General features: G+C 47.1%; 1 protein-coding gene across 1 annotated transcript in view; it reads right to left on the bottom strand.

Annotated features, from left to right (window-relative positions):
- The window catches only part of LOC143986833 (uncharacterized), a 293,231-nt gene that overhangs the window by 108,367 nt on the left and 172,574 nt on the right, over positions 1-12,290 (bottom strand). Inside the window, exon 7 of the mRNA XM_077485241.1 lies at positions 768-914. Within this exon, the coding sequence (XP_077341367.1) occupies positions 768-914 (147 nt within the window). The remainder of the gene's footprint in view (positions 1-767; positions 915-12,290) is intronic.

Here is a 12,290-nt window from a genome sequence, read left to right as displayed (position 1 = left end):
TATCTCCGTCTGATCAATGTTTATAAACAATGTTACTTTGTATCTATCTCCCGTCTGATCAATGTTTATAAAAAATGCTACTTTTTGTATCTCTCTTCTGTCTGATCAATGTATATAAACAATGTTACTTTGTATCTCTCTATCTCCAATCTGATGAATGTTTATGAAAAAATGTTTCTTTGTATCTCTATCTCCTGTCTGATCAATGTTTAAAAACAATGTTACTTTGTATCTCTCTTTCTCCTGTCTGATCAATGTTTATAAACAATGTTACTTTGTATCTCTCTATCTCCTGTCTGAAAAATATTCATAAATATGTTGCTTTCTACCTCTCTATCTTACATCTGAACAATGTTTATAAACACTGCCAGATTTCCTTTTTTTTACAGCAGCAGCTTCTAAGGGAGTTTACACAGGAACTCCCTGCTGTCATTTTGACAGCCATTAGTGGCAAATGAGATGGGGAACAGCAGCGAGGAAGAAGGACACGATGTACTACACACACCCTGTTTACTCCCAGTGTGTACAACTGGATGGACGCTTTTACAAAGCTGCTAAAAGCTGGACGAAAGTTCTCCAAAGGCTTTGTAAAAACTTGCTGTACATATTGTTCTTATACAAGCTGCACTGGGAGAAGGAAAGGGAGGATCGGATTATTGGCTCCTAGGGGCAATACTGACAGTTCCACCCTCACATTTGAGTAAGATCTGGTCTGTACCGGGCCACTATATATCTTATCACATATCTTATCACAGTCATCCACTTACCGATGGGTTCCTGGCAACCAGCAGAACAGCTTGTTTTACAGCATTTCTTTGACCCGGGACAATCCGAGTCTACGTTACAAGCCGGGGGGGTGGGCAAACATGCTGCAGAAGTGTCAACCACGGGACAGGTGCCCGGTTTCACCAGCACTGCAGGAAAAAAAACATTTATCATTATTAATATTATTCTTTCTACAGGTAGTTAAAATATCTGTAAACATTTTTTACCAAAGCTATGTAGAATGCATTTTGGCCTTAACTATTTTTTGGAGGGATATTTTTTATAGAAAAAGGTAAAAAATATAGTTTTTTTTTTTTTAAATTGTCGCTCTTTTTTTGTTTATTGGACAAAAAAAATAAAAAATGCAGAGGTGATAAAATACCAGCAAAAGAAAGTTCTATTTGTGGGGAAAAAAAAAGGACGTCATTTTTGTTTTGGGTACAGCGTTGCACGACCGCCCAATTACATAGTAGGTGAGGTGGAAAAAAGACACAAGTGCATTAAGTCCAATTTATTACATTGTATATCTCTGTATGTTGTGGACGTTCAGGTGCTTATCTAATAGTTTCTTGAAACTATCAATGCCCCCCACTGAGACCACCGCCTGTGGAAGGGAATTCCACATCTTTGGTGCTCTTACAGTACTTACAATACTGCAGATTTTTATGATCAGTATAGATGATAATACAGTGGGGAGAACCCTCTAGAAGATGTCGCCATTCTTGAAGAGCTAGTTTAATAGTGAGTAGCTCACGGTCCCCAATGGTATAGTTTTTTCAGCATCAGAAAACTTCTTGGAAAAGAATCCGCAAGGTTGAGACTTGCCCTGCTGAGCTTGGAGTAGGACGGCACCGACTCCTAGAGAAGAGGCATCTACCTCCAAAGAAAAGGATTTAGTAATGTCCGGGCGTAGAAGAATAGGGGCGGAGAGGAAGGCTGCCTTGAGTTTGCGGAAATATTCAATGGCTTCAGAGGACCAGAGCCGAGCATTTACACCTTTGCGGGTGAGAGATGTAATAGGAACCACCAAGGTGGAGCAGTTACGAATGAATTGGCGGTAGTAATTGGTGAAGCCCAAAAAGCATTGGGTGGCTTTAAGACCAGAGGGCTGAGGATACTCGGAGATGGCCCGAAGTTTGGCTGGGTCCATGAGGAGGCCTTGTGACGAGATTATACAGCCCAGAAATGGAACAGAATATACAATAACACAGACATACAGAAGGTCGTGAAAGATCTAGTTTTTCAAAATTTTGGAAGACCACTGGGGCACTGCATAAGCCGAAGGGCATCACAAGATACTCATAATGTCCATCCCTGGTGTTAAAGGCGGTCATTAGGGATGAGCCGAACCCCCCCCCCCGGTTCGGTTCGTACCAGAACTTTCGAACGGACCCCAAATTCGAACGAACTTTAGAACCCCATTGAAGTCTATGGGACTCGAACGTTCGAAATTAAAAGTGCTAATTTTCACGGCTAATATGCAAGATACTGTCCTAAAAAGGGTTTGGGGACCTGGCTCCTGCCCCAGGGGACATGGGTCAATGCCTAAAATGTTTTTAAAAATGGCCGTTTTGGCGGGAGCACTGATTTTAATGACGATTAAAGTGAAAAAAAAAGTGAAATATTCCTTTAAATATGGTGCCTGGGGGGTGTCTGTAGTATGCCTGTGAAGTGCCACGTGTTTCCCGTGTTTAGAACAGTCCCTGCACAAAATGACATTAAACGGAAATAACACCATTTAAAACTGCTTTCGGTTTTAATGTTATATCTGGTTCCTGCAATATGGTTGAAAATCATTGAGAAAAATGGCATGGGTAGCCCTCCCTGCCCATTACCAGCCTATTTGGGTCTTGTACGCATATTAAGGGGAACCCTGTACCCATATTAAAAAAAGGAAATGCGTGTGGCCCCCAGGCTCTATATACTCAGAACAGCAGTATACAGGTGGTGCAAACAAGACAGGGACTGTGTAGGTTTGTTGTGTTAAGTTGAATCTGTTTGTAATTTTCAACTGGTACATTTTTAAAGTGTAGCTCCAGTCAAAAAAATGATTTTTAAGCTTTTTGGAAAACATAGGGAAGGGTTATCACCCCTGTATAATTTGTTTTGTCGTCCATCTTTTTTCATCTCACTTGCTGTTGTCTCCTTCCGTTTGCAAGTAGGAGATGTTTGTAAATTGGATGTTTGAAAGTAGGGGCCTGCCCTATATGCTCTGCAGAAATGGCGGAACAAGGTGTTGGTTTTGCCACAACATTGTAAGCCCTGAAAGTGACTCTTGGTGGGCGCTGGAGCGCCCTGCTGTGAACGATTATATCAAGAATTGTAATTACATGCCATTATTGAACAGTGGTAGAAAAATTGACCTTTGGTGGTTGTGGTGCTGGTGCCACAACACTATAAGTCCTCACCGTTACTCTGGGTGGGCACAGGAAGGGGCCCTCCTGTGAAATATTATAACAAGAATTGTAATTACATGTCCCTGTTAAACAGGGGCAGAAAAATTTGGCCTTAAGCACTGCGGCTGGTGCCACCACACTGCAACCTCTCCCATATACTCTAGTTTTATTGCAGGAATTAGCCCTGCTGCAAAGCATTGCATCAAAAATTGTAATTAAACGCCCCTGTTAAACAGGGGCAGAAAAATTGGGCCTTAGGCATCACCCAGAACCAGAAATGTTCTTCCAACATATCAGCGGAGGAGGAAGAGGATAGACAATCAACATAACAGGACAGTCACTCAGCATCAGCATAGGCAGTCTTGAAGGGATGTGGTATTTCAAAAAAAATTATTCCGTTACATCAGCTTCAGGTGCTTGGTAGCTGTGGGTGATCCAAGACTGATTCATCTTGATGAAGGTCAGTCGATAAACTGATTCGGTGGACAGGCGCACCCTGTGATCGGTAACAAAGCCACCAGCAGCACTGAAGGTGCGTTCCGAAAGAAGGCTGGATGCAGGACTGGCCAGTAGCTCAATTGCATACTGTGCAAGCTCTGGTCAGTGATCCATCCTCAAGACCCAGTAAGCCAGAGGATTTTCGGTGGGAAAGGTGTCCAAGTCTGACCTTGCCCCTAGGTATTCCTGCACCATGTAAATCAGACGCTGGCGATGGTTGCTGGAACCGATCATACCTTGGGGCTGCGGACTAAAAAATTGTCTGAAAGCATCAGTCAGACGGCCACCTTCTCCACTGCTCCTTCTGACCAATGCCTCAGCAACACGTTGTCCAGGACCAGGAGTTTGTAACCTCCCAGTCTCTGGGAACGCGTTGCACAGACCTTTCTGCAAGGCCTCCCGGAGATGTCTCATCCTCTGCTCCCTCTGCGATGGCAAGATAAGGTCGGCAACCTTACCCTTGTACCGTGGATCAAGGAGAGTGGCCAGCCAGTAATGGTCCCTCTCCTTGATCCGAAGAATACGAGGATCCTTCCGCAGGCTTTGCAGGATCAGGGAGGCCATGCAGCGTAGGTTAGCTGAGGCATTCGGTCCGGAGTCCTCTGGGTCACTAAGGACAACATGATCTGCAGCTACTTCCTCCCAGCCACGTACAAGTCCACGTGTTTCTTGGGACTGTAAATCATCCCTACAAGACTGCTGCTGCTGATGCTGAGTGCCAGCCTCCACCACCATGCTGACACAATCATCCTCCTCCTCCTCTTCCTCCTCCTCACCCTCTTCCTGTGTGATGGGTGGCACAGCAGGAACACTGTCTGGATAAAGGGGGCCTTGAGAGGCAAGGAAGTCCTCCTCTTCCTGCCTCTGTTCAGCCTCAAGTGCCCTGTCCATTATTCCACGCAGTGTATGCTCCAAGAGGTGGACAAGAGGTACAGTGTCACTGATGCATGCACTGTCACTGCTCACCATCCTTGTGGCCTCCTCAAACGGTGACAGGACAGTGCATGCATCCCTGATCATGCCCCACTGGCGTGGTGAGAAAAAACCGAGCTCCCCTGACCCTGTCCTGGTGCCGTAGTTGCACAGGTACTCATTGATGGCCCTCTGCTGCGTGTGCAGCCGCTGCAGCATGGCCAACGTTGAGTTCCACCTGGTGGGCATGTCACATATAAGGCGGTTCTTGGGCAGGTTCAACTCCTTTTGGAGCTCAGCCAGCCGAGCACAGGCATTAAATGATCGGCGGAAATGCACACAGACTTTCCTGGCCTGCTTCAGGACATCCTGTAAGCCGGGGTACCTGCCCAAGAACCGCTGCACCACCAGGTTAAGGACGTGAGCTACACAGGGCACATGGGTCAGTTGTCCCTGTCGGAGGGCGGAGAGGTGGTTGGTGCCATTGTCACAAACCACCATTCCTGGCTTAAGCTGGTGTGGCGTCAACCACCTCTCGGCCTGCCCCTGCAGAGCTGACAAAACATCCGCCCCAGTGTGGCTCCTGTCCCCCAAACAAACCAGCGCAAGCACGGCATGGCATCGTTTTGCCTGTGTACTTGCGTAGCCCCTGGAACGCCTACGAAGCACCGCTGGTTCTGAGGACAGAGCACTGGAAGAGGCCATGGAGGAAGAAGAAGAGGAGGGGGTGGAGGAGAGAGGTGTGTCACAACCAATGGTAGCATTTTGGAGGCGTGGTGGCGGCACAACCTCCAACACTACTGCACCTTGTCCTGCATCCTTCCCAGCTGCCAGAAGAGTGACCCAATGGGCCGTGAAAGACAGGTAACGTCCCTGTCCATGCCTGCTGGACCATGAGTCAGCGGTAATATGCACCTTACCGCTGACCGCCCTGTCCAGCGAGGCAAGGACATTGCCTTCCACATGCCGGTAGAGAGCCGGAATCGCCTTCCGTGAGAAAAAGTGGCGTTTGGGGACCTGCCACTGAGGAACCGCACATTGTACAAACTCACGGAAGGGGGCCGAGTCTACCAACTGAAAAGGCAGCAGTTGAAGTGCTAGCAATTTAGCCAAGCTAGTATTCAACCGCTGGGCATGTGGATGGCTGGGAGTGAACTTCTTTCGCCGGTCCAGCAGCTGGGGCAGGGACATTTGCCTGCTATAATCAGACGTGGGTGTACCGCTAGCAGAGTTCCCGGAAGCACTTGGCTGTGACACACCTAATTCTACACCTTCATTCATTGAACGTACTACTTCAATGTTAGGCCTCTCTATGTGACCAGGCTGTGTAAAAGTCCTACACATGTGGTATCGCCATACTCGGGAGGAGTAGCAGAATGTGTTGTGGGTTGTAATTTTTGCTATATACATGCTATGTGTTAGAAATATCTCATAAATTGACAATTTTGTGTAAAAAAAACGCGTTTTAATTTTTTTCCACATATTCCAAAAACTTCTGGAAAAAAATTAACCATTCAAAAGACTCATTATGCCTCACAGATTATACGTTGGGGTGTTTGCTTTCCAAAATGGGGTCATTTTATGGGAAATTCCATTGTCCTGGTACTCCAGGGCCTTCAAAAGTGTAATATGTGGTTGAGAAATGAGATGCGTCATTTTTGCTCGTAGAACGTCTGAAGGTACTACATCAATGTTGGTGCTCTGTATGTGGCCAGGCTGTGTAAAAGTCTCACACATGTGGTATCGCCGTACTCGGGAAGAGTAGCAGAATGTATTTTGGGGTGTAATTTGTTGTATGCATATGTTGCGTGTGAGAAATAACTTGATAATATGACAATTTTGTAAAAAAATAATAATAATTAAAAAAAAATCTTCATTTTGCAAAGAATTGTGGGAAAAAATGACAACTTAAAAAAACTCATCATGCTACTTACTTAATACCTTGGAATGTCTACTTTGTAAAAAGGGGTAATTTGGGGGGTATTTGTACTTTCCTGACTTGTTAGTGTCTCAAGAAATGAGATACACCTGATGTACTGAAGGCCTGATCAGTTTGTAGACTCTATAACTTTCACGAAGACCAAATAATATATACTAATGTGGGTTATTTTTACCAAAGATATGTAGCAGTATAAATTTTGGCCAAAATGTATGAAGAAAAATTACTAATTAGCAAAAATTTATGACAAAAACAAAGAAAAAGGCATTTTTTTTTCACAAAATGTACATTTTATTTTATTTATAGCACAAAAAAATAAAAAACTCACTAGTGATTAAAAACCACTAAAAGAAAGCTCTATTTGTGTGGAAAAAAGGACGCAAGTTTCATATGGGTACAGTGTTGCATGACTGAGTAATTGTCATTCAAACTGTGAGAGCGCTGAAAGCTGAAAATTGGTCTGGTCAGGAAGGGGGTGTAACTGCACTGTTTTGAGGTGGTTAAGGAGATAAATCCTTCCGGGTTCTGAAGTGGTTAAGGTTGCAAGGGTGTTATGAGTACGGCCCATGTGAAAGGGGCCTTAACTGCAAAAGGTTGGCTTGATGTCCTAAAAAAATTTATGCTGCCATCCCATCTGATCAAGGTTTATAAACAGTGTTAATTTGAATCTCTCTATCTCCGTCTGATCAATGTTTATAAACAATGTTATTCTATATCTTTCTATCTCCCGTCTGATCAATGTTTATCATTTTTCTTTACATTGTATCTCTCTATCTCCCATCTGATCAATGTTTATAAACAATGTTACTTTGTATCTATCTCCCATCTGATCAATGTTTAAAAACAATGTTACTTTTTGTATCTCTCTCTCTCTCCTGTCTGATCAATGTTTATAAACAATGTTACTTTGTATCTCTCTATCTCCTGTCTGAAAAATATTCATAAATATGTTGCTTTCTACCTCTCTATCTTACATCTGAACAATGTTTATAAACACTGTGCTAGATATCCTTTTTTTTACAGAAGCAGCTTCTAAGGGAGTTTACACAGGAACTCCCTGCTTTCATTTTGACAGCCATTAGTGGCAAATGAGATGGGGAACAGCAGTGAGGAAGAAGGACAGGATGTACTACACACACCCTGTTTACTCCCAGTGTGTACAAACTGGATGGACGCTTTTACAAAGCTGCTAAAAGCTGGATGAAAGCTCTGCAAAGGCTTTGTAAAAACTTGCTGTACACATTGTTCTTATACAAGCTGCACTGGGAGAAGGAAAGGAAGGATCGGATTATTGGCTCCTAGGGGCAATACTGACAGTTCCGCCCTCACATTTGGGAAAGATCTGGTCTGTACCGGGCCACTTAATATCTTATCACTAGGGATGAGCTTCGTGTTCGAGTCGAACGTACGTTCGACTCGAACATTGGCTGTTCGTTCGTTCGGCGAAATCCGAACACTTGGTCCGTTCGCGTCAAAATTCGTGTGGCGCTCACGGCCCACAATGCACTGCGATGGCGCAGTGCATTGCTGGCTCATGATTGGCCAAGCATGCACTGTGACCCCGCATGCTTGGCCAATCGCAGCGCCAGCAGCGAGGAGAGCCATAATTGGCCACAGGCAGGATGCCTGTGGCCAATCATAGCTAAGGCTGTGTAGTGCACGCCCCACACTATATAAGGCCGCCATTAAGGCGGCCTCGTGTAGTGTGTTGGCATCTGAAGCAGTGGGTGTTCTGTGTACCTTCAACACAGTACACACCGATCGTTTTTGGCTGATTTCCTATCTTGCTGTTGTGTAGGGGTTATTGTCTGTGCCCTGACCGCAGTATACACCACTATATTCACCTCACCTATATAGCTAGTGATCTATCTTTAATAATAGAGCTTGCAGTCAGTAGTGTTAGGAGATAGTGCGTGCTGTCTGCGTGCTCTGTACCCAGTACATACCGCTATAATCCACCTACATAGCTGTTCTCTATTTGAGCCCAATTGCCATCTGCAGGAGTTATTGGAAGTTGTGTGTGCCTCCCGCACAGCACAGTATACATCTGTATATACCCCTTAATCTCTGCTGTTCTATAAAAAAGGCATCTGCAGGAGTTAGTGGGTGTTGTGTGCCTCCAGCACAATATAAACTACCCAACTGCTGTTTTACCCAACTCCCTTCAGGCCATTACCATGTCTGGAAGGCCAGCAAGGAGAGGCAGACAGGCGCAAGCCGATAAAAGAGGGCAAGCAGGCTCTGTGTCTAGAGACAACAGTGCTGGTCGTGGACGCGGTGCATTGTCATCAGCACGTGGCCATGGGACATGCTTGTCCTTCTTTTCGGCAGCTGGACACAGGGCCGCTGTTAGAAATCACGGGGCCCCCTACAACCTACCTGACAGGGCCCCGGGAAATCAAATTGCTAAAATGCCATGGTCACAATGGTATCCTTTGAAGCCATTGCAGAAATAAGAGCCTTGCTACTGCTGCCTCATGACACCTGTTGTTTTTATTTTACATTTTACATTTTTACATTGTGAGACCGCATTGCAGCTGTAAGCCAAGTATTTGGCTTGAAGGTGCAGAGCAGCCCCATTGAACTCAATGGGAAGTTTGACAGATGGTGCTGCCAGTCAAATTCTACAACCTGCAGTACAAATGCCTCAGCTCTGAAGTAAAGCGTTGCAGCCATGGCATGTATACAGCCCGGTATGACAGCTGGCTTTTGTCGAAGGGGCTTGATCAAAAAAGGGATGCTGACCATCTCCCTGACCGGAGTGTTCTGGTGTGGCGTCCCCTTGTCAGAATACAATAGAATAGCAGGGGAGATCACTGTACTAACATTAGATTGTTAGTACAGAGGCTCTGACCTGAGGTGTCAGGGTTTTTTTTCGTTCAGCCTGTGGGGTTTAGCAAAAGTAAACTAGCAGTGTATATGAGACATTAGGCCACATTCACGTTGGAGGTGACCTGAATGTGTGACAAGTGCACAAGTAATGGGCAATTTGCAGTGCATTTTGGAAATGCGCTGCACATGCGCATAGAACTTGTGGTGCACAATAATTGTTAATGTCACCCCAAATGCAATGAGAAGACATGCGTTTTGTCATGTGGCAACGCTGCATGCCTTAAAAGTTTCTGAAGCCTCTATATGTTTGTCACATATATGGCAGCCCATTCAAGTGAATGGGTTACCCTATGTGTGAAAAACAAGAAAAAAAAAAAAAAAAGAAAATGTGAGCAGGAATGTTTGTTACTGCTATATGAAGTATAAAGGGACCTTAGGGATGGTATATAGAAATGGCTGGGCAGAGATGCCTGGCAGCTGGAGAGAGAGAGATGTGTCCACTGGGTTCTTGCTCAGCACTGCATTGACAGTTATCTGCAGTTCTAGGCTGGCTTCATATTCACCCTCTCTCCAAAATCCTAAAGTTTTGTGACTTTGTTCCAGCAGCAACCCCCCCCCCCCCCCCCTCACCCCCTCACCCCCTCCAGCAGAAGCACTGCTCCATCCAAACCCTGGAGTTCAGTGAGCACAGAGCAGTGAGAGCAGATCTGGAGGGGGATAAGAGGTCAGCACTCAGGGAGGAGGTGAAGCTTCCTGCTCATGCTGACCAGAGATAACATTGACGAGGGGGAGTTTCAGGACCCGGCAGAGACACAGGCAGACTGAGACTGCAGCTGTCTTCTGCTCCAGATCAGGACACTTTACCAATTGCCAGTAGGAAGAACTGAGATGCTGGAGGGAGAAAGCTGGCAGCGCTGCTAGGAGATCTACAAATGTCAGAAGGCAGTTCGGCTAGCTCTCCTGCTCTGCAGGTTCCCGGGCCCCTCTTCTGAAGTGACAGAGCTCGGGCCCCCTACAGGAAGGCTGGCTGTACTGCCCTATCAGCGGCCCTGGCTGGACATGTTGAACCGCAACATGCCAACGACTTGGTAGAGTGGGTGACCAAGCCCTCTTCATCCTTCTCATCCTCTCTCACCCAGTCTCAGGGTAGTAGCAAAGCAGCTGCCAACGCATCGTCTTCCCTCCTCTCAATGTCATCAACAGTGACTCCTTCCCTAGACCCACCACGTCCTCCTGAGGAGTCTCCTGAACTCTTTGAGCACAGTGTTGGGTACATGCTCCAGGAGGATGCCCAGTGTTTGGTGGGCTCTGATGATGACACTCAGCTAGAGGAAGGCAGTAGCGTGAGCGCAGAGAGAGGGGATGCTCAAGAAGGACAGCAATCTGGCAGTCATGTTCCACAAGCTGCAGCATACTGCCAGGTTTGCTACAGCGATGAAGAGGGAGGGGATGATGAGGGCACTGACTCCACGTGGGTGCCTGGAAGGAGGGAGGAGGAGGAGGAGGAGGAGGAAGCACATGTCCAACGAGGCAGGATGCCCTCCGGGGGCCAGCTTAGGGGCAGCACACCGACTGAATCACACCGCAGAGCTCCGCCTGTGCAGAGCGCTGCCTCTGCGCGTTATTCTAAAAGTTCTTTGGTGTGGGCCTTTTTTGAGACGAGTGCATCAGATCGCACCGCTGCTATTTGCAACATATGTCTCAAGCGTATCTCACGTGGCCAAAACATCAGCCGCTTGGGCACCACATGCTTGACCAGACATATGTTGACCTGCCATGCAGCTCGTTGGCAAGCGTACCTCAAAGACCCACACCAAAGAACAAAGCGGACCTCTCCTTGCTCCTCATCAGCTGGCATCTCCAACCCCACTAGACCTTCAGTCCTCTCTGAAACCTGCTCTGAGAGGAATGAAGGTGTAGAATTAGGTGTGTCACAGCCAAGTGCTTCCGGGAACTCTGCTAGCGGTACACCCACGTCCGATTATAGCAGGCAAATGTCCCTCCCCCAAGCTGCTGGACCGGCGGAAGAAGTTTACTCCCAGCCATCCACATGCCCAGCGGTTGAATGCTAGCTTGGCTAAATTGCTAGCACTTCAACTGCTGCCTTTTCAGTTGGTAGACTCGGCCCCCTTCCGTGAGTTTGTACAATGTGCGGTTCCTCAGTGGCAGGTCCCCAAACGCCACTTTTTCTCACGGAAGGCGATTCCGGCTCTCTACCGGCATGTGGAAGGCAATGTCCTTGCCTCGCTGGACAGGGCGGTCAGCGGTAAGGTGCATATTACCGCTGACTCATGGTCCAGCAGGCATGGACAGGGACGTTACCTGTCTTTCACGGCCCATTGGGTCACTCTTCTGGCTGCTGGGAAGGATACAGGACAAGGTGAAGTAGTGTTGGAGGTTGTTCCGCCACCACGCCTCCAAAATGCTACTATTGGTTGTGACACACCTCTCTCCTCCACCCCCTCCTCTTCTTCTTCCTCCATGGCCTCTTCCAGTGCTCTGTCCTCAGAACCAGCGGTGCTCCGTAGGCGTTCCAGGGGCTACGCAAGTACGCAGGCAAAACGATGCCATGCCGTGCTTGCGCTGGTTTGTTTGGGGGACAGGAGCCACACTGGGGCGGATGTTTTGTCAGCTCTGCAGGGGCAGGCTGAGAGGTGGTTGACGTCACGCCAGCTTAAGCCAGGAATGGTGGTTTGCGACAATGGCACCAACCTCCTCTCCGCCCTCTGACAGGGACAACTGACCCATGTGCCCTGTGTAGCTCACGTCCTTAACCTGGTGGTGCAGCGGTTCTTGGGCAGGTACCCCGGCTTACAGGATGTCCTGAAGCAGGCCAGGAAAGTCTGTGTGCATTTCCGCCGATCATTTAATGCCTGTGCTCGGCTGCCTGAGCTCCAAAAGGAGTTGAACCTGCCCAAGAACCGCCTTATATGTGACATGCCCACCAG

Source organism: Lithobates pipiens, unplaced genomic scaffold (assembly GCF_037356315.1).
Source record: "Lithobates pipiens isolate NorthernLeopardFrog02 unplaced genomic scaffold, aLitPip1_a1.2 Scaffold_18, whole genome shotgun sequence".
In the NCBI taxonomy this organism is placed as follows: Eukaryota; Metazoa; Chordata; class Amphibia; order Anura; family Ranidae; genus Lithobates; species Lithobates pipiens.
The sequence above is the reverse complement of the archived record's forward strand: the minus strand, read 5'-3'. Positions and strand labels throughout refer to the sequence as shown.